General features: G+C 40.3%; 1 protein-coding gene across 1 annotated transcript in view; it reads left to right on the forward strand.

The window, feature by feature from the left end:
• The window catches only part of SLX4IP (SLX4 interacting protein), a 190725-nt gene that overhangs the window by 148689 nt on the left and 19770 nt on the right, over window positions 1–22266 (forward strand). The window contains 2 exon segments of the mRNA XM_081255852.1: window positions 14542–14619; window positions 19129–19217. Coding sequence (XP_081111978.1) covers window positions 14542–14619; window positions 19129–19217 — 167 coding nt within the window.

The raw sequence follows: 22266 nt of genomic DNA on the forward strand, positions 1-22266 counted from the left end.
CATCCATGGCTTGAGTGAATGCATCAAAAATGGCAAAAGGACCTAGCACCTTGTAAAATGGGATACAAATCCCAAATGACAGTGACAATCCTGAGAGGAATGTTTGTTACAGACAAATGCTGACTAGCAAACATAGAACAGAAAACAGACTACGTCAACACGGAGGAGAAAGCAGTGACCGCATGTCACGAAGGACAGAGCCACGGTAAGGTCCTAACAGAACTCAGTGAGACAGTGCCTGTCCAGAAAGCCAGCACGAGCCTGGGGAACGGGAACAGGAGTGTGGTCCCAGAGGGACAAACGACGGTTTGCCTTTACTTCAGTAGTTTCCCCTGACACTCCTGTGCTGCCTCCTGCTTGCAGAGCTCCTGGAACAGATGTTCGTCTCTTTGTGCCCTCTTTCTCACCCTCATTCACTCTTCTACCATGAAGCCACCTCAGAAGTGCCGTCGACCACCTCTTAATTGTCAACTCCTAGTGTTTTCTACTTCCACCTTTACTAATGTATTTGACCTTGAAACTCTCTTTACCCTTAACTTCCGAGACCTCACTCCCATGGTTATCCCTCTTCCCGTCTGACCACTCCTGTGGGCGCCTCTTTCTCTGCTGACCCTCATCCGCTTCATTTCTTGCTTGGCATGCTCCACCATGGACCTCTTTTCCCTTTGGTCAGAGTTGCCTCAGTATATATCTCCAGACATCACTTCTCCTCTGAAGTCCACACCTTATTTCCATTTGCTTCCCAGACAGCCGTTCCCAGATATCTCATAGGTCCTTCTGTCTAAAGCTTGGTTCATTGTCTTACCAATTCTCCCCACCCTCCCTGTTCCTTAGCAAGCCCCCATTCACCAAGTCAACAAAGCTGGAAACACTGTCGTTGGAATTCGCCCTCTCTATGCATGTTGTTTGTTGACCACCAAACCTGTCTCTGCTTCTGTCTCTGAAGTGTCCCTTGAATGTGTCCCTTTCTCATTAGTTCTATCACGACCAATAATCCTCACCTTCCCCCACTTGGCTTGCTGTAGCTTCTACCAATTTTAGCCAGTCTGTGCCACTGTGGAAATGTAGGCCCATGTGCTACATATTCTGATTTTTCAAGTAAAGCTGAAAATACATATTTTCATGTAAACTTGCCCAATCCTTAAAATGTTTGTAACTAATTCAAAAACTTTTATAACACCACGTGCACCTTCGTAGGCCACTAGTTTGTGATTTTTTATTTAAACATAAGATAAAAATATTATAAGAAAATGATAATGTAAGTGATTTTGTTGTCTTTTGGCATGGGCAAAAGCTTTATGTCAGAATTTCAGAACAATATGTGTGTTTTACTAAATAAAAGTGGAAAATACTTTGGCAAAATAAAAAACACTATAAACAAAGTTAAAATATAAATGATAATATGGGAAGAAAACATTTTCAGATAAAAGATTAATGTAATTATTGTAAAATTATGCTTACAAATCAGTGAAAAAAATAAACTTAAAAAAGCTCTGCACCCTAATAGAAATGAACAAAGGACATATAGAAATACAAATGTATCTGAAATAAAGTTTGTCCTTACTTGCAGTTAAAGAACTGGAAATTAAAAAGCCATGAGCCATGAGCATTAACCTATTAGGCAGTTAAAGGCAGATTGCTCAATGTTGGTATGAATATGGGGAAATGGACATGATGTTATACTCTTGGTGGGAATGTGAATTAGAATTTTTTTTTTTCTGGAATGGAATGTGGCAATATCACATCAGTCAGAGTTTCAACAGGATCCCGGCAAATTAGGAAAAGAGAAAATGGATTCATCACAAGAAAAATCAAAGTTCTAGGAGAACAGTGAAAAAGGCATTGGAGGCGGGAATTAAAGTGAAAAAGACTGACAAATTTCTAAAATGAGTGAAGGATGTATTCTCTGATTTAAGAAATCTCAGCAGATCCCAGCAGGATAAATTTTTCAAAAGATCTTAGATATATTGCAGTAAATTCCCAAATGCCAAAGACTTAAAAGAGGTCTTAAAAGCTGCCAGAAGGAAAAGACAGATCATCTTTTTAAAATCAATCAATTAATTAACAGCAAAAATGTAATCCAAGGTACTGGAATGATTTTTTTCAGAGTCCTGAGAAAAAAATAATTGTCAACCTAGGATTCTATATTCTGTGAAGTTGTTTTTCAAGACTGAAGGTGAAATAAAGGCATTTCAAACAGAGAGACAACTGAAAAAGCTTGCTATTCACAAAATGTCATTATAAGGACTTCCAAAGGCTCTTCTTTAGGAAGCAGGGCATGATCCCGGGAAAGAGGCCGGAGGAGCAGTCAGATGTGAACAAAGAAAATGATTACTATGTGGGTGCAACAAAGCAACAGAAGTGAATAATTTATAGGATTTATAAAAATCAAGATAAAGCTAAAATCTGGGAAAGCATTGGCAGATATGTAGTGGAAGAGGGGCATGGGTGATTCATAGGTCTTGACTTTTTGGAAGGAGGTAAAAAGGTAGACTAGCTTTAGACTTGTTAGGTTAAATGTTCATTTGAAAAATTATAGTGTGACACTGCAAGAAGGAAGAAGGGAAATGGAAATAAGGGAGGAAAAACAAATCAATCAATCCAAGATGGCAATGAAGCTTTACAAAGCAAACAGAGAGAAAGTGAAGCAAATAAAAAAAATAATAGCTATTAATCCATATCTATTGATAAGTGTGGTCAAATATTTTAAAGACTAGATTGTTAAAGATTTTATTCATATGCTATTTATAAGAGATATTCTTAAAACAGAAGAGATCAGAAAAGTCAAAAGTAAGAGGAAGGAAAAGGGTATACTAGATAAATACCACTGAAAAGCAAGCTGGAGCAGGTATATTAGTATCAAATCAAAAAATATTTAAGGCAGAGAACATTACTCAAGTTAAAGAAGACCACTGACTATTGAGTAAAGGTTCAGTTTATGTTGAACAAATAAAAATTCTAAACCTCTGTGTACATAATACAGTTCCCCAAAATATCATGCAAAATGGACAGAACTGAAAAGAAATGGATAAATGCACCATCATAAAGAGAGATCTTAACCCACCATTCTCATTAATAAATTGATCAAAAAGATGAAAAGATAAGAAGGATATGAAAGATTTGACCAAAACAAATAACAAGCTTGAACCAGTGGACATATTATATATCCAGAGAATACTCATATTTATCAAAACATACAGAGAACATTTACGAAACTAGATCACATTAGATTGTTAAGCAAGCCTCAAAAAATTTCACAGAATATGATCATGCAAGATAAATCACATTCTGGGGACTTCCCTGCTGGCACAGGGACTTAAGAATCTGCCTGCCAGTGCAGGGAACACGGGTTTGTGTCCTGGTCTGGGAAGATCCCACATGCCACAGAGCAACTAAGCCTGTGTGCCACAACTACTGAGCCTGTGCTCTAGAGCCTGCAAGCCACAACTACTGAGCCCGCATGCCACAACTACTGAAACCCGCACGCCTAGAGCCTGTGCTCCACAACAAGAGAAGCCACCACAATGAGAAGCCCATGCACCGCAACGAAAAGTAGCCCTTGCTCACCACAACTAGAGAAAGCCCACATGCAGCAACGAAGACTCAATGCAGCCAAAAATAAATAAATAAAAATTTTTTAAAAAGATAAATCACATTCTCTAATTTAGAAATTAGTAACAAAGAGATACTTTTGGAAATTAAAAATCATAGTTGTACATAATATGTGGGACAGAAAGGAAATCTGAATTGAAATCAGAAAATATTTAAAGCGAATGATAATTAAAAGACTACTTTCCAGAAGTTGTAGGGCACACCTACATAGAGCAATTTGTAGCTTATATTAGAAAAGGAGAAAGGCTGAAAATGAATGTTAAGCATCTAGCTTAAGAAGTTAAAGAACAAATTAATAAACTCAAGGAAAATAGAGGAGAGAAATAAAAGAATATAAAGAAATTATACAGGAAATGTATAGTAGAAAGGATTTTTTAAATAGCTCAAATTAAGTATTTTTAAATAAATTTTCAAGAATAAAAGTGGTCAAAATCAAGGGTGAAAAAGGCGAACAGAATTACTAGATGTAGAAATACTAGTAATGAAAAAAAGGTGTAATTAGATGTCAGTGGAAATTAAAAGACTAATTAAAGACTATTAAGAACAACTTCATGCTAATAAATTTGAAAACTTAGATGAAAGGAAAAAAAATCATAGAAAAAGATAAACTGCAAAGTTGAGCTAAGAATAAAGAGAAAACCTGAATAGATTCAATTAAACAATTTAGACCACTGCTTCAGAAAGTACCAGGTCTGGATATTTTACCAAGGAATTCCCTCAAAATTTAAGAAATAGATAATTCCAGTTTTATATAATCGAATAAGAGTTAACATTTCCAACTCATTTTATGAGGTTAGTATGATTTGACACTAAAACCAGATAAGGACAATAAAAGAGAGGAAAATTACAAGTCAATTTCATTCAAACATAAAAGCAGAAATCCTAAACTAAATGTCAGCAAACCAAATTTTGCAATGTAGAAAAAAATCATGACATCATGCTAAGTTGGTTCATCATTAGAAAGCCTGTTAGTAGTATTTACAATATTAAAACGTTAGAGGAGAACAATGCATATGATAACTAGATGCAGAAAAAGCAGCTGTCATTCATGATAAAAACTCTTGGAAAGATCAGGATTGCGTCTATAAAAAGTCTACAGCAGGGCTTCCCTGCTGGCGCAGTGGTTGAGAGTCCACCTGCTGATGCAGGGGACACCGGTTCATGCCCCGGTCTGGGAGGATCCCACATGCCGCGGAGCGGCTGGGCCTGTGAGCCATGGCTGCTGAGCCTGCGCGTCCGGAACCTGTGCTCCGCAACGGGAGAGGCCACAACAGTGAGAGGCCCGCGTACCGCAAAAAAGGGAAAAAAAAAAAAAAAAAGTCTACAGCAAATATTGTTCTCAGTGGTGAAACATTAAAAGCATTCCTTTTACAACTGAGAGCACCACAAAGATGCCTACTACAATATTCAGTAATTACTGGAGGTTCCAGCCCAAACAATAAACAGGGAAGATAATACAGATGAAATATTGGAAATAAAGAACAAAAGGATCATTTTGGGGGTAAATGAATACATAGAAAAGTCTAAAGGATATATGCAGACTAATTATTAGAATTAATAAGAGAATTTCATAGGTTTTTCAGCTGCAGGTCCATACACAGAAATCAATTACAATAGCAGACAGTTGGAAAATGTAATTTTTAGGAGCTAACATGTACAATGGCAACATAAAAAAAATAGGAAGTACCTCATAATAAACCTAATAAAGTATGCAGTAAATTTATATAGAAAAATGTTACACTTTATTGAAAGACATTTTAAAAGTCCTTAAAAATAATTGGGAGATTTACCATGTTAAATGCATAGGAAGTCTCATTATCATCAAGTTGTTAGTTTTCTTCACCTTGATCTATAGATTCAAGGCCTTTTCTAATCAGACTCCCAACAGGGTTTTTTTATGCAGCTTGACAAGCTAATAATACTAATGTTCTATGACAGCATGGAGGGCCAAGAATAACTCCAGGTAATCCTGATGAAGACTAGAAACAGTGTTGGGGACCAGGAGAAGAATGTGCACTCCTGGATATTAAGATTTATTATAAATAAAGCTCAGGTAATTAGCACAGTGTGCATTGACTGATAAGTCAATGGAGTAAAATAACTCAGGTCTATGTATGACAGAGCTGGCATTTCAGATCAGTAGGGACTTTCTATTGACTATTCTATTGGTTATTCATTGGAGTAAGAATGAAAGTGGATTCCTCACAGATACCATACACAAAGTCAATGCACACAACATTGAGATTTTTTTAAAAATCAGATTATAAAGCAGCATTAAAAGATCATGTCTCCATCTTTGTAAAGAGAGAGAAGAATATATGTGTGATTATATATCTTGAGAAAAATCTGGAGGGTATCAAAGTCAAGGTGACAAAGTGACTATTTCTGGGTGGTTGGATGGTTGATGATTTAACCTTCTCTTTATGTCTCCTTTTTGTTTTTGTTTAGTTTTTTTTTAATACATTAAGTATACATTACCTTTAATTTGAAAAAAAATATTTTCGTTTTCAATTTTTCCCCTATTTTTACTAGTTTAGTCTTCTTTTAGACTATTTTTTTAGAATTCTTTTTGGCAACTTCCAAACTGCCTCTTCCCTTCACACACAAAAATAACATTTTCATTGTGAGTTTGGTTGGAATTGTCTGGTGCATAACAGGCACTCAGTATGTTTGTTAAGTAAATAAATACGGGAACAATTCACATCTTTATACCGGTTAGCCCTTCCAACCAAGAACATGGTATGTTACTCAAATCTTTTCAAGTCCTTTTTTTTTTTTTAATTAATATAAACTTTGTGATTTTTTGAAATACAGATCTCACACATTCATACAATTATTGTTTTCTAAAATAGTATAATCTTTCCATTTTTCCCCCACCTTGAGTCAAACCCTTAACTGTATATCTTTACCGTCAGGACTTAGAAGTGTCAGAAAGATGATTTAAACGTAGATAAATACATCCTGTGTCGTGAGATTAAGGACCAGGGTTTATTTAGCTTAAAATAAATGACTGTATTGCAACTGAATACCTATCTCCAAGCACGTGGTAGTGGCCAGCTTTCCTTCAGCTCTGCCAAAGACAGGACACAAGAGAATGAACTTCAACTAAAGTGTGAGCAATTCAGATTAGAGATTGCAAACTGGCAGTGCGAAGCTGAAGTGGCCCTCAGAAGCATTATTTTGGACTGCACGGCAGAGTTTAAAAATTTGAATTCATTGCTAATTTAAAATTTTGGACATCTCACATAAAAATTTAGTTGTCCAGCTTTTCTGGCAAGGCTTAAAATCTGGTACCCTGCACCCGAGTTTCCAGCAGCAGCTGACGGCTGGAGTTCAGTAGCAGCTGTCCCCTTTAAACCAGGTGTGTGCTTTCTCCAGTTCACCTCTGTCAGAACCCAGCCCTTTCCTGTTACCTGTCTTGCCCCTTAAGCATTTAAGTGTACAACCTCAATTCAAGTGGTAAAGGAAGAACTGAGTTGTACATGTATAGGTGTGGCATTTTTCATTCAGCCTTTCAGTACTGTTTTTTAAATATGGTTTAAACGAAATTGAGTTATTTGTAGCGAGGTGGATGGACCTAGAGTCTGTCATACAGAGTGAAGTAAGTCAGAAAGAGAAAAACAAACACCATATGCTAACACATATATATGGAATCTAAAAAAATAAAAGGTTCTGATGAACCTAGGGGCAGGACAGGAATAAAGACACAGATGTAGAGAATGGACTTCAGGACATGGGGAGGGAGAAGGGTAAGCTGGGACGAAGTGAGAGAGGCATGGACATATATACACTACCAAATGTAACATAGATAGCTAGTGGGAAGCAGCTGCATAGCACAGGGAGATCAGCTCTGTGCTTTGTGACCACCTAGAGGGGTGGGATAGGGAGGGTGGGAGGGAGACGCAAGAAGGAGGGGATATAGGGATATATGTATACATATAGCTGATTCACTTTGTTATACAGCAGAAACTAACACAACATTGTAAAGCAATTATACTCCAATAAAGATGTTAAATAAATAAATAAATAAATATGGTCCTAATAAGCGGGAAGTAGAATAGGTGACTTCTCAAAGATCTTTCTTGTCCTGTGAGTGTGCAATCCTGTTGGAATAAATCCCATGGTTCAAGAACTCTTTTTCTCAGTGTACATGGTCGTCGAAGCTGCAGTGGGCCCTGTGTAAGACAGGGAGCCCACAGAGGTCATGCTTCATCTGGCATCCTCGTCTTGGGCACAGGAAGTTTGACAGCTATTGCAGAGGGACCTGCTTCAACAACCAGCAGTTCAAACAACTAACTACCTCATTTAGAAGGTTTGTTAAAACTCTGTGTTGCTTTTATGCATAGTTATATAAATGTGAGTGAAGGATTTTATAGGTAACTTTGAGTTTTATAAGTACTCAGTATCACATCATTCCCATGATTACCGTGGGGACCATCGTCTTGAATATCATTTCATCTGTGCTTGAATGTTATCTAATCACGGTTTTCGTATTTAACGTTAAGGGCATATTTTTATAAACAAAATAGTGGGAAAGTGGTATGCGAAAGAAATCTAAAGTGATAGTTTCTCAGTATGTTTTATTTTCATTTTTGTCCGCCCCGAGAAGCTTTCTCATTCAGTGTTAACAATCTCTGATAGATCCTGTAGATAATAAAATTAATAGCACATGTGGCCTGTGGTATTACATACAAAGTCAGTGAGGTTACAGGTAGAAAATTTGTTTTTTTCTAAGTTAATTTGTCCTCAAGTAATTATTTTGTTCACAGGTTTTTTTTTGTTTGTTTGTTTTTTTAATGGAACTAACCAGTTTGCCCATTTGTTTTGGCATCAAATAGACATAGTTTTATTGTGACTCAGAGTCCAGTTCTGTCCTTATTTAAAGACATGAAATGTTATCTCAAGGGAACTTTTTTGGAGTCTCTAAATGTCTTGGGTAATAAGTGAAACTTTTAGCCCAGGATCAAATATTCCACTTACCCACCCAAATTGTTTCCCAGTTGTGGTCTTAGACTGGGATCCTGTGTGTGTCTTCTTAAACTTAGGACAGGACACTTGTTTTTTGGTTCCCACAGAACAGTTTCTTTCTACAACCCCACTGACATCAGCAATGGTAAAGGTCGCACTTAGGCCTACAAAATGTTTCAACGGGCTCCATAAAGGCTTTTCAAAGCCGGTGTCTTATACTTAGTTTTTCCTTTATGTTTCAAGAGATGGCATCAAACTTATGATTTCTCTACCCTTGACTGTCTGATAAGGACTGGTATGACTTTCCAAATAGGCACAGTTTCAGAAGTCATGAGTTATAACTTCATTTCTCCTGAACTAAATAGCTTTAAAACACACATATTACCCATCTTTTAAATATATTATGTGCTCCTGGCCTAGTCTAGCACCGAGACATTGTCAATACTTGATAGGTATCAGACCCTTCCTTCCTACTGTCTTATTAAATCGCACCCAAGTCTTCAGCTAGTGAATGAGCACTGACTCATGACCTCAGACTGGAAAGAGTCATAAGTCTGAACTGGTGCACAGTATGGAGCTGCTTCTAGTTCAGCCCATAGTCATCTGATTGCCACCAAGTCCCCTTTCTTAAAACAAATGTAGACCAATATGAGACCACTATCACACCTGCTTAGGTAAGCGTACCTTTGCTGAAAATTGAAGTGTCTATAAATTTAAGATTTGGTTTCTTCAAAATCAACTTTAGGACTGAATCTTCAAGTCGTGTGTGTTTCAGACTTGGAATTGTAATTATAGCTTTAGTCTGAACCTGCAATTTCCTGCAGCAGCTAAAGAAGCCATCAAAATTAATAAATGACTGGCATTCTAAAATAGCATGCAGGTTGAAAATTTGTATTTAGGCAACTGAGATATTTTCTTTAAAGTTCAAACCCTGAATGGGGGTCATTCTCCAGAAAAACTAGCCTGATCTCTTTAAAAGGTCAGAGTTATGGAAAAAAGGAAGAGATTATTTTATTATTCTAGGTGTAAGAGACATAACCAGATGCAATGCATGACCTTTGGTTGGATTCTAGTTCAGGAGGAAAGTCAGTGATATACATTTTGGGGGCATTTTGAGCATTTGAACATGGACTGTCTATTAGAGCAATAATGTCATGTCAGTTATGATCGTAGTATTTTGTGATATAGGAAAATGTCATTGTCTGGGAGTCTGTGCTTGCATATTTAGGAGTAAAACGTCATGATGTCTACTCTGAAATGGTATAGCAAGTGGGTGTATGAAATATGATACAATATTAACCATTACTGAGTATAGATGGTGGGCTTCTGGGTGTTCATGGCACTGTTTTTCCTCTTTCTGGGTGTTTGAAATTTTTCATGCTTGTGCGTGATGATACTAAGGAGGCAGTCACCTCTGGGAGAGAAGTGTTGTGGGACACAGTATGTCTTGCTGAGGCTGCCCTGTGGTTTGGGAGAAGGCTTTGCTGGAGGGGAGCCATGAAGTAGTGGGCGGAGCTCACTGTGAAGGGTGCTTACCTGCCCGGCTGTCCAGGGGCTCAGCAGGCTGACCCAAGGCAGTTTCCCAGGCTCCCCATGAACTGGTCTCCTAGTCGCCGTGGGAGAGGGCTTCCCACCATGATGCACTGGACCACAGCTTCCCCTTGGCAGTTTTGGGGAAGCTCAAGTCATGTTAGCCAGGAATCCCCTGGAAAACAAGAGAAGCCGGATAGTTTTACAGTAAAAACTCCATGTTGGATATTTGCTCTTAGTGTCTTGGGACTGTGAAATGTAACAACCCAAATAAACGACCACTCCCTTCAAAAGTATTACTCATTGGAGCACAGTACTACTTAAAACTAATCTATTGCCTTGCTAAGCCAGGATGGAATACGTTCAACTCATACTTGATTTTTTTTGTTTGTTTTTTCCTTTCTATTCATGAAATCTCTGAATTTCTAATAAAGCCACTTGGAACAGTTTATTTTAGACAGAATGTGAAATGAAATAGTAGCAGAACTCTGTCCTTAAAATATGGACCACCCTTTCTTTCTCTCACAAATATTACTGACCCCTGCCTCCTTTTTTTCTTGGATACTTAATGTTCTTTGGTGAAGAACAGAAGGAAGTACATGTGGTAACAAGTCATCATCTGGGGCTTCATTGCAAGGTTGTCTGTAGAAAGGTAGCCGGAAGTGCAGCAGCTCTTTATAAAGTACGGAATGCGGGAGGCACAGGGATGGGAGACTTTTGGGGCTGCTTGGGGGCCATGGGAGACGATGGCCTCCTGCTGGTACTGGATGTCTCATGACATTAAGCAACGCAGAAATATAGATTATTTCTAGAAGTAGATGTACCTGAAGACTCCTGGTGGAAAGGTGCTCCCACTACAAAGCAGTCCTCTCTCTAACCCCAATCTCTTTCTGTGGCTACAGACAGTTTTTTCAAATTAAGGAGGCCCACAGTAGCTCAAAGGAAACAGGCATCCTTAAGTGTGATTTATAAGTGCCTCTGGATCTTGGAATACCATTGTCATGTAGTTTTCAGATGAATATCACTTTATGATTTCCATTTTGCTTCTTCCCCGGCTGGCCCTGACCCTGGTTCTGGGCATTTAGAACATCAGTGTTGCAAGCTGGTGCCCAAGAAAGGGAAGCAGAGGGCCTCCTGGATTCTTTGCCAAGCTGCTATTTAGCTTTCGAGAGTCGTGGAGCTTTACATTAACCCTGGAGAATACAGAATCTCAGTAGCCTGCTCAAGTCTGTGAAGCCAGTTTCATTGAAGAGCAAAGATAATGTAGTCTTTGTCACTGCCTATTATCTATGGATACATGAAGTACAACTCCCTAAGCATTTCAGTTCAGTATATTTCAACAGCAGTGAGTTTCTTCGTTTACATATCAAAACTAGTTTGCCGTAAGAACTGACACAAATACTTCTTGTGTCTTCTCTCTCTTCAAGTTTCTCTTTAAACAATAAGGTTTCGGACAGCCAGTAGAATTTGAACTAAGCAGGTACAAATCTCTTTCACATGGCGAACTTACCATTTCTCTTATAGGTGCCATTCGACAGGGTCTTCCACTAAAACCATAACAAGACACCAGCTGAGGAATGATTGCCTTTAACATAATCCTGTCCAGGAGGGTGGGGCACAGAAGAGGAAGGATTTCAATAAACTCATTTCTCCTAGTAATGTCCGTAGTAAAACAGTCAGAATTTGACTTATACTGCTTTATTTTTCTATAGGGGAGGGTGTCCTACTGAGACAGCTGACCAAGCAGGATTTAGTTATTACTCAAGTGGTATCTCCAGATACCAGGCTTCCTGAGCTCGAGCTCGAGCTTTCCTAGTCGACTTCAGATTTAGCGCCTTCCTACTAATAACACTTTATCGCTGGAGATTTTGTACAGGGAAAAGAGTTTTGAAAATGTGAGCATGCCATCTGACTCTTGAGCACCTGGAACTATAAGCATTAAGTGTGATCCACCAGCAAAGGCAGAATGACTTCGATATTGCATTTTTGTTGCTGTTGTCAGCCCTTTGGAAGCCTCACATGATAAATTGTTACTTTGAAAATCACCTTTCTTTGTGTGTTTGTAAATCCCAAATCGTTAAGGACTCCTCTCGTACCATCCCCCTCCCCCAGCAGTAGGACAGATAAACAGATGTGGATATCACTTCCACTCTCTCGGTGACCTAAGGGCTGAAGTATTTGTTTGAAAGCACTCAGAATAATGCCAGTGGTGTGCGTATTTTGTTTGACACTTTAAGCAGAAGAAAGCCACATGACCAAAGTGCAACCCACTTCAAGTATGTAAGGAAAACATATATTTCATCTCAGTAAATCTGGAGATTATCCCATCATAGATGTCACTGTTATTTCGAAATCCCCGTGACTGAAGCGGTTGTGTTGTCAGAGCCGTAGCTTGTATAGACAGAACAGCGAGTCTGTGGTCACGGATGTTCTGGATCTTTCTACGAGGGTGACAGAAGGATACTTGAATGTAAAACTGGAAACTCTAATTGTGTTCTTTATGTACAAGTTATTTCAAAACAATCATAATGATAGTCTTTGGAGGATCCAGTGGGCCTGGAGACCACCTCTTTTAACTCCTCGACCTTCCAATTTCATGAATAAAATACTGTCTTTAAGAGTTAGCAATTTTCTGAGGTTGTTTTAGAACCTGGGAACCCTCACCAATCTTTGGTGGGCCTTTCACTTCTGATTCTTCCACCAAGTACTGGACTCTGTTAACCGGACGATTTTACTTGATTATTTCAGGAGAGTCATGAGGAGAGTAGTTTATACCTGGAGGGGGGCTGGAAGGAAGGAAGGAAGGAACTATGCTGGTACTTCCTGTGAGCCACCTGAAATTCCATTGCCACCCTGTAAGGTGAATAGTAATGCCTCCATCATCACAGATGGAATGCACTCCTTTGGACCAGGCTTCTTTCACTTAACATCATGTTTGTGAGATTCAGTTCTGATATTGCCTCTAGTTGTAGCTTATTCACTTTTAGGGGCAGAGTAGGATTGCACTGTGTGACTATTACCTCCTCCCTTTTTTTCAAATAAAAATTCTACTTTTGGGCTTCCCTGGTGGCGCAGTGGTTGAGAGTCTGCCTGCTGATGCAGAGGACATGGGTTTGTGCCCCGGCCCTGGGGGATCCCACATGCCGCGGAGCAGCTGGGCCTGTGAGCCATGGCCGCTGGGCTTGCGCGTCCGGAGCCTGTGCTCTGCAGCAGGAGAGGCCACAGCAGTGAGAGGCCCGTGTACCACAGGAAAAAAAAAAAAAAAAAAAAAAAAATTCTACTTTTGTTGGGTATTTACATTGGTTCCAGTTTGGGACTTTTGTGAAAAGTGCTATTAATGTTCTGTGTGTTTATGCTTAAGTTCAGCTTTAGATGCTGAAGGAAGCTGTACCATTTCATACTTCCACCAGCAGTGCATGAGAATTCCCATTTGCCCACATTATTGCCAACACTTGGTACTCTTGGCCTTTTTCAGTTTGGCCATTCTGGTGGATTGGAGAGTTTTCTTTCTGCCTCTTCTCTTTTCTTGGGTTGTGGGGGGAGGTTCATGTCCTATTTCTTTTCATCTCATCGTATATAAAGGCTTTACTGCACTTGAATTAGAATAACTTACTTACAGGCGAAATACACCCATCTTCAAAAAGGTATTCAACTCTTCTTTCTGAGAGCTGATAAGTAATGAGCGTCAGAAGGTGGCCAAGATTGGTGCACCAGCTCAGCCTGAATTAATCCTCCAACCTGGAGGGACTGGTCGTTAGGCCTGTTTGGTCAGACCTCATTTATTCCAATTTACAGATAAAGTAACTGAGCTGCTTCAGGGACTGGAGGCTCTTCCAGGTGCCGTGGCCGGGCCTCCTGGAAGAGCTAAGCGTACACTGTTCACCCCTTCCTCTAAGCGAGGCCCTTTATGGATTCTCTTCATCTTTTGCTCACTAGGTGATCACTGAATGCTTACTGGATGGCAGGCACTGGGCTGGGCCCGTGGGATTCAGTCACAAACAAGCTTATTATCTAATGCTGTCTTCTTTCACTTTACAGGTTCGTTTGTTTGTTTGTTTGTTTTAACGGGGTACACTTGATTTACAAAGCTGTGTTAGTTTCAGGTGTACAGCAAAGTGATTCAGTTACACATATACACATATTCATTCTTTTTCAGATTCTTTCCCCATATAGTTCATTAAACAGTATTGAGTAGAGTTCCCTGTGCTGTACAGTAGGTCCTTGTGGGTTATCTATTTTATGTATAGTAGTGTGTGTATATTAATCCCAAGCTCCTAATTTATCCCTCCCCCTCCACATTTGCCCTTTGGTAACCATGGGTTTGTTTTAGAAATCTGTGAGTCTGTTTCTGTTTTGTAAATACGTTCATTTGTATCATTTTTTAAATTAGATTCCACATATGAGTGATGCCATGTGATATTCACTTTACAGGTTATGGCTTTCACATCACAGCCTATTTCCTCAAGAGAGGGATACGTCTCCGCTGCCTCGTGGGCTCACAGAATGCAGGTGAGAAGCTGATTTCTCGGGTCATCAGGCATTCTGCACAATTAACGTGTCCTTAGAGAAGGGGTGAAAACTAAGGAATGAAGATTCCTAGTTGCCTCATAGCCTTCATGACACTTAGTATTTGCAAGCACTTGTGATTATTTGTGTTTCATCTTGCACTGTTTACTGCCTGCCTGAGCGCAGTGAGTGGTGCCACGCTCCACTTTCCTTTCCTGCTGCATCTTGGCACTTTCCTTGAGCTTCCAGGGTGACTGTCAGGCAGTTAAACTGTGACTCACTTCACCATTGTCTGTGCACACCAAGGCCCAGGAGTACAGAGCAAGCACGTGCACAAGAAAATGCTTTCCTAGGTGTGTGATGAGGCCTGCTTTCCCCCCGCCCTGGCCCCCGTTTCCCCAAGTCAAGACGTCCACTGAGGAAATGATTTCAGACGTGTCCAGCCAACAACAACAGAGTCAGATGCTAACAACCGGAAAGAAAATCTAGCTCAGCTTCCTTGGATGATTTTAGTACATAAGACATGAAACAGGGACTTTAAAAAGTAACTGTGTGGAGGTTTGCTCTTGGAATCTGCAGTTACCTGCATTTTCTTTTTTTTTTTTTTTAATGAATCTTTATTGGAGTATAATTACTTCACAATACTGTGTTAGTTTCTGTTGTACAACAAAGTGAATCAGCTATATGTATACATATATCCCCATATTCCCTCGCTCTTGAGCCTCCCTCCCACCCTCCCTATCCCACCCCTCTAAGTCATTGCAAAGCACCGAGCTGATCTCCCTGTGCTATGCTGCTGCTTCCCACTAGCTGACTATTTTACATTTGGTAGTGTATATATGTCGATGTTTTGCCCCAGCTTCCCCCTCCACCCACCCCCCTCCATGTCCTCAAGTCTATTCTCTATGTCTGCATCTTTATTCCTGCCCTGCCACTAGGTTCATCAGTGCCATTTTTTTTTTTTTTAGATCCCATATATATACGTTAGCATACGGTATTTGTTTTTCTCTTTCTGACTTAACTTCACTCCATATGACAGACTGTAGGTCCATCCACCTCACTACAAATAACTCAATTTCATTTCTTTTTAATAGTAATATTCCATTGTATATATGTGCCACATCTTCTTTATCCATTCATCTGTCGATGGACATTTAGGTTGCTTCCATGTCCTGGCTATTGTAAATAGTGCTGCAATGAACACTGTGGTACATGTCTCTTTTTGAATTATGGTTTTCTCAGGGTATATGCCCAGTACTGGGATTCCTGGGTCATACGATAGTTCTATTTTTAATTTTTTAAGGAACCACCATACTGTTCTCCATAGTGGTTGTATCAATTTACATTTCCACCAACAGTACAGGAGGATTCCCTTTTCACCTCAAACTATACTACAAAGCTACAGTAATCAAGACAGTATGGTACTGGCACAAAAATAGAAATATAGCTCAATGGTACAGGATAGAATGCCCAGAGATAAACCCATGCACCCACACACATATCGTCACCTAATTTATGACAGAGGAAGCAAGAATATACAATGGAGAAAAGTCAGCCTCTTCAATAAGTGGTGCTGGGAAAACTGGACAGGTACATGTAAAAGAATGAAATTAGGACACTGCCTAACACCATACACGAAAATAAACTCCAAGTGGATTAAAGACTTAAATGACCAGACACTATAAAACTCTTAGGGGAAAACATAGGAAAAACACTCTTTGACATAAACCACAGCAAGATCTTTTTTGACCCACCTCCTAGAGTAATGAAAATAAAAAAAATAAACAAATGGGACCTAATGAAACTTAAAAGCTTTTGCACAGCAGAGGAAACCATAAACAAGACGAAAAGACAACCCTCAGAATGGGAGAAAATATTTGCAAACAAAACAACAGACAACAGATTAATCTCCAAAACTATGCAAACAGCTCATGGAGCTCAATATCAAAGAAACAAACAATCCAATTGAAAAATGGGTGGAAGACCTAAATAGACATTTCACCAAAGAAGACATACAGATGGCCAAGAGGCACATGAAAAGATGCTCAACATCACTAATTATTAGAGAAATGCAAATCAAAACTACAATAAGGTATCACCTCACACCAGTCAGAATGGCCATTATCAAAAAATCTAGAAACAGTAAGTTCTGGAACGGGTGTGGTGAAAAGGGAAGCCTCCTGCACTTTCCTAACTTTAAGTGTCAGTTGACTATGTTACTCTCACAGTGGGGCCTTCCACTCTGTTCAGTTCTCTTAGTAAAATAAGCCAGTTAACTTTGTATCTGTTAAAATACAGCCTAGCTACCCTTCCTGGTAGGGACTGCCACTGCCTAAGTCTTTATTTAAATATTGACATAATATAAATCTCAGTTATAACCTAAGCAGAGTGAAAGGGTACATAAGTGGCTTTCTGTTTATATAATACCTGGCACCAAATTGTTTAAAATCTGCCATTCTAGCATTCTTATTTTCTTTTCTTTTTTTTTAATTTATTTATTTTTGGCTGCTTTGGGTCTTTGTTGCTGTGCGCAGGCTTTCTCTAGTTGTGGCGAGTGGGGGCTACTCTTCGTTGGAGTGTGCTGGCTTCTCATTGCAGTGGTCTCTCTTGTTGCAGAGCACGGGCTCTAGGCGCACGGGCTCCAGTGGCTGTGGCTCGCGGGCTCTAGAGTGCAGGCTCAGTAGTTGTGGTGCACAGGCTTAGTTGCTCCGCGGCATGTGGTATCTTCCCGGGCCAGGGCTCGAACCCATGTCCCCTGCATTGGCAGGCGGATTTTTAACCACTGCGCCACCAGGGAAGCCCTAGCGTTCTTATTTTCAAGAGGAATCATTTGATAGAACGGATCCTTTTGAATTCTAGTTCTGATCCACTAATGAACTATGTTTGAAGATTGTGATATTGGGGGGCAGGGGTGCAAATAATGAATTCTGAGGCTCAGTTTCCCCTTCCATAAAGCAGGAAGTGGACTGTTTACCTTTTATCTCAATAAGGTATTGGAAGAATTAGTGGATAAATACTAACTGCTATGTTAACTTTGTTTTTCTACCTTTTCAATGTCCACCCTAGCCACCTAGCCAGATATAGCACCCATGTGGGTCAAAGTTTAAACACACTGGACCCCCTGAAATGGGGGTTTCTGCATGAGAAGGACTAGAGGGAGTCAGATAAGAATTAGCAGGTTAGGCCCCAGTCGCGGAGACTGAATGTTCGCACGTCGCGTGGTGCGGAGCCAGGGTGGGGTTCTGAGCAGGGTAAGTGGAGCTCTTGTTGGAACTCCTGCCCTGCTTGCCCTGAGTAGAATGAATTGGAATAGAGAAGAGTGACCCCCCAAGGAGACAACAGTGGTCCCGGTGAGGAGAGAGCAGATCCCGGAACATCAGCTCGCTAGGCCTTTTGGTATCATTTAACCTCCCCGAGAGGTGTGAGGCGTTAACTGTGCAGAAGTTGTGTGTCTGTGGAACTGACACCTTCACGCTTGGCTTCCGTCACTACCTCAGTGCTCTCCCGTTGTCATCCGTTGTTGGAAATGTGCTATGTATGTAAAAGGCTTCACTTTCATGACTCATAATAAAAATTGGTCCCATCTAAGAGGAAGGTTTTCTCTTTTAGAAAAAGATGGCTTTATTTCTGTTATAAATATGATACGTCTTATAAAAAATATGCAGGCAATACAACCAAGTAAAAGAAGGGGAGAGGAGACCCTCCCACCCCCACCCCCCAGAATGTACACCGTTCACATCAGCTAAGCATCCCTCCAAAGGTAGGTGGAGGCTGCATGAATGAATGGAGAGACGGATAGACAGATGGAGAAGGAGGCACACAGGTAGCATTTACCATTTTATAGTCCTTGCATTGAGTGTTGAGAAGTCTGGTTCTGTGATTCATTCAGTCTTCCCCACCCAGAAGTCAGTGGTTTTGCTTTAAGAAGTTGTAATAATAGATCACTGCAACTGTGGTATTGTTGTATCAGCTTTACTATTGCACATTTAACCATTTCCATAAGTTTGATCATTAATTCCTAATCAGTGACACTGCTGTTTTCATAGCCTGGTTCAGATCAGTTGTAGGAGAACCTCTCCAAGACCAGGTGACCGAGGAGAGGATAAGTAAACTAGTAAGAACATTGTCGAGTCACGTTTTCAGATTTTCGTCACCTTCCTGTGTACGTCTGAACACTCACTAGTTAATGTCGACCCTATTTCCTAAATGTGAGTTCTGAACAGAAAACAGCAAACTGACACAGAGGGAAAGCTGTAAAGGCCCTGCCTGGGGGTTTCATGTGATATAATGGCCTAGGGGCTCAGGTGGACCCCTCTGCAGCCTCCTCGGCCGTCCCTAGAGCTTTGTGCTTGCCCCGCAGTATTGATGACAAACACTGAAATGAGGGGAGGGGGGAAGACACGTGTCTGATACATACACGCTTATTGCTGTAACTCAAAAGTCTGGGACCAAGCATTTCTGTGTTTAGTCTTTTGATACCTTTAGTAATGTTATTTCCTTCATTTTGTACAGAACTCCGGGTATTTCCCGACAGATTTGTCGTCTGCGTAAGTCAGCTTGCATTCAGTCATGATCTTTTGGCAAGTCAGAGTGAAGAGCTGGTATGTATGAAAAAAATTCTGTAAGCAAATAAATCTGCTTAAATGATGAGTTATTATGAAAAATAGAGAAGAGTATTGTCGTCTATTCTCATTCAGCTGTTGAGCCCTCAGTGCATGTTTTAAGGGACCAAAAAGTCTTACCTATTTTGCATGATAATATTGATTAATTGATGTGCTGCTTCTTTTCTTGAAGACCCCTTGAAAATTTAGCATGATCAGTAGTATCTCTTCCGTAGCAATGTAAAAATGAGAAAACATATCACAAAAACTGTGAAAATGCTTATCATAGTATTTAAATGAAATATAAAGCATTCTTTAAATGAAATGAAGCAAAATCCACATGTTTCCACTAGAAGCTTTCATTGGGGTCAGTGGCTTTTGAATTTCATTCCATGGTGAATCACTGACATTTTCATGAGAACCAGTACTTTTCCCCAGTGTGTTATTTCTTAGCTGATAGGGTTTGTTTTCTCTCTCTCTTCTCGTGCTAAGTTTTGAGCTCCATCAGTCCTATTTCTGTTTCGCTGGAGTTCTCTATGCAGACAGATGGATACTGAAAATTCACTCCTAATGTTATAGCTTACAGCTTTGTCTTTTAAGCTTAGCATATACGTTTGAGAGTCTCCTTGGTGTGTGTGTGTGTGTGTGTGTGTGTGTGTGTGTATCTTGCTGCAGTCACAGCTCAATCTATCAGAATTTACCTCTGTACCAATTTTTTTTTTTCATATTTTTGGACTTGGACTTGTGACTTGAAACTTTAACAAAGGGAAAAAAATCTAGCAGACGTTAAACATGGACATGAAGTATGACATGATTATTATGCTTCTAAAATAATTTATAGGGATATTAGATTATCCCTTATGTTTATTATTTTTTAATCCATTTGAAATTTGGCCCACATGGTCTAAAAACAGCTTCTTATCTTATCTTAAATAAATACATAGGAAGAGTGTTTTAGAGACTAGAAGGGTGAACAGAGACCCAGCAAAAGTAAAGAGCAGAGAATGCAGATTTAAATTTAGATACCTTCGTCTGTAGCAGATGAGCCCTTCAGAAAAGCCAGTGAGACCCGTATTTCATCTATCAATTAAACGCTAAGTATACATATTAAGTGAAATAAATGGGGCAAATCTGGTGAAAAGTATTGAAAGTTTATTTGTGAAGTATTTGTAGGATGTTAAGTTATCTTAGTAAATTAATAAATGCTAAAGTCATAATGCTGTTGGCAAACAACTATAATGTAATATAGCTTAACTGATTCTCAGACCAATGAAGAAATTGATTTGTGGTTTGAGAAAACAACAATTAATTGTACCACAAAGTACTACTCTTTTCAGATGGAATACAGAAGAAATTAGATCTTGTATGATATGTTATATTAATATGTAATATTTTAAATTATTAAGGGTGAGTTAAAATGTCTCCATACAAATGAAATATTTTCCTCCTTAGGGGCATTGGTATTTGTACAGATGTAAGTTTCCTATAGCTGCTGTCATATAAATCTTATAATCTGGAGGACATCCTAAATGTTAAGAATTGTCATTCTGGAAAGTTGACCGGTCTGAGCCTTTTGCGTGAGCCAGTTCCGTGTTCTCATATTCAAAATGTTCTGACATCCAAGGATAACAGTGTCAGACTTAACCACGTTAGCTTATGAGAAAAGTGTCATTTACATCATGAGGATCTTTCACTGTTTGGAGTGCTTCTCTTTAGATGTGGTCAGTCTCTGTCTCTTGAGCTTCCCTTTTCCCCACCTCTGACCATCCTTTACATACACACTTTCCCAGCCACACGTCTACAAGTCAGCTAATGCCTGGCACTGCCAGATGGCTCCATCCCAGGCACAGGCTCCGTGCGCCCCTCTGCGTGGCCAGCCTGCCTGTACGGCGCCCCTCCTCACAGGCCTGTCCACCGCTTCCTCAAGCTCCTTCTCCCAGAACCGATAACATACCCAGGTCGAGCAGAGGGCCCGCTCTCCCACAAATGGCCCGTCCAGCCAAGGCCACGGTCCTTCCGTTACAAGTGCCTTGGACTCTGTCCTCACTGATATTTGATGTCTACAGATCCCTCCAGTCTCAGCTACTTAAGGATCAATAAACAATCCTTCCCTCCCAGAATTGCCTTCTGCCAGAGAGAAGGTAAAGTTACTCCGTTATTCTTACTCTCTCTCAGATGCCCAAAGCCAGTGAGGTCTGGCTCTCCTCTGAGTATCCCTTGAACTTCCTTACATTCCTTAAAGCTTCGAATTCTTTTATCAGTTTACACTGATACTCACCAAAGGGCCGATCCGTCTCATTTTCTCTTGGTAGTTACTCTCCAGGAATGTCTGACTGAGTGAGGCCTGGGGAATGGGCTTCCTGAGCAGCTGTATCAGAGGGACTTCTTTGGTATAAATGTCAATCATTTTTCCTATAACTGTCTACTGAACTCCCTCTTCCCCAGCCACGGAAGTGATGGCGGTGAGTCAGTACCTGGGCAGCAGCCAGGGCGCCTTTTACTCGTGCTGTTGCCTTGAGTAGAGATGCCCTTTCTCCTGCCTTTTTCCCTTTCCTTTCCTTTCCTTTCCTTGATCCTCAGTGACTAAATAATAGTCAGCTAGGGGCTTCCCTGGTGGCGCAGTGGTTGAGAATCTACCTGCCAATGCGGGGGACACGAGTTCGTGCCCTGGTCTGGGAAGATCCCACATGCCGCGGAGCAACAGGCCCGTGAGCCACAACTACTGAGCCTGTGTGTCTGGAGCCTGTGCTCCGCAACAGGAGAGGCCACAATAGTGAGAGGCCCGTGCACCGCGATGAAGAGTGGCCCCTGCTTGCCACAACTGGAGAAAGCCCTCTCACCGAAATGAAGACCCAACACAGCCATACATACATACATACATACATACATACATACATACATACATACGTACATAAATGAAGGAAGGAAGGAAGGAAGGAAATCTGCGAGTGCCTATTCAGAGCTGCTCCGCCTGACACAGGGAAGCCAGATGCACTCAGCTCCCAGGTTCCTAAAGGTGGGCGCACAAAAGAACCACTCTTCCTGATCA

The sequence above is a fragment of the Mesoplodon bidens genome, assembly GCF_964165515.1.
Source record: "Mesoplodon bidens genome assembly, chromosome: 15".
NCBI classification, from domain to species: Eukaryota; Metazoa; Chordata; class Mammalia; order Artiodactyla; family Ziphiidae; genus Mesoplodon; species Mesoplodon bidens.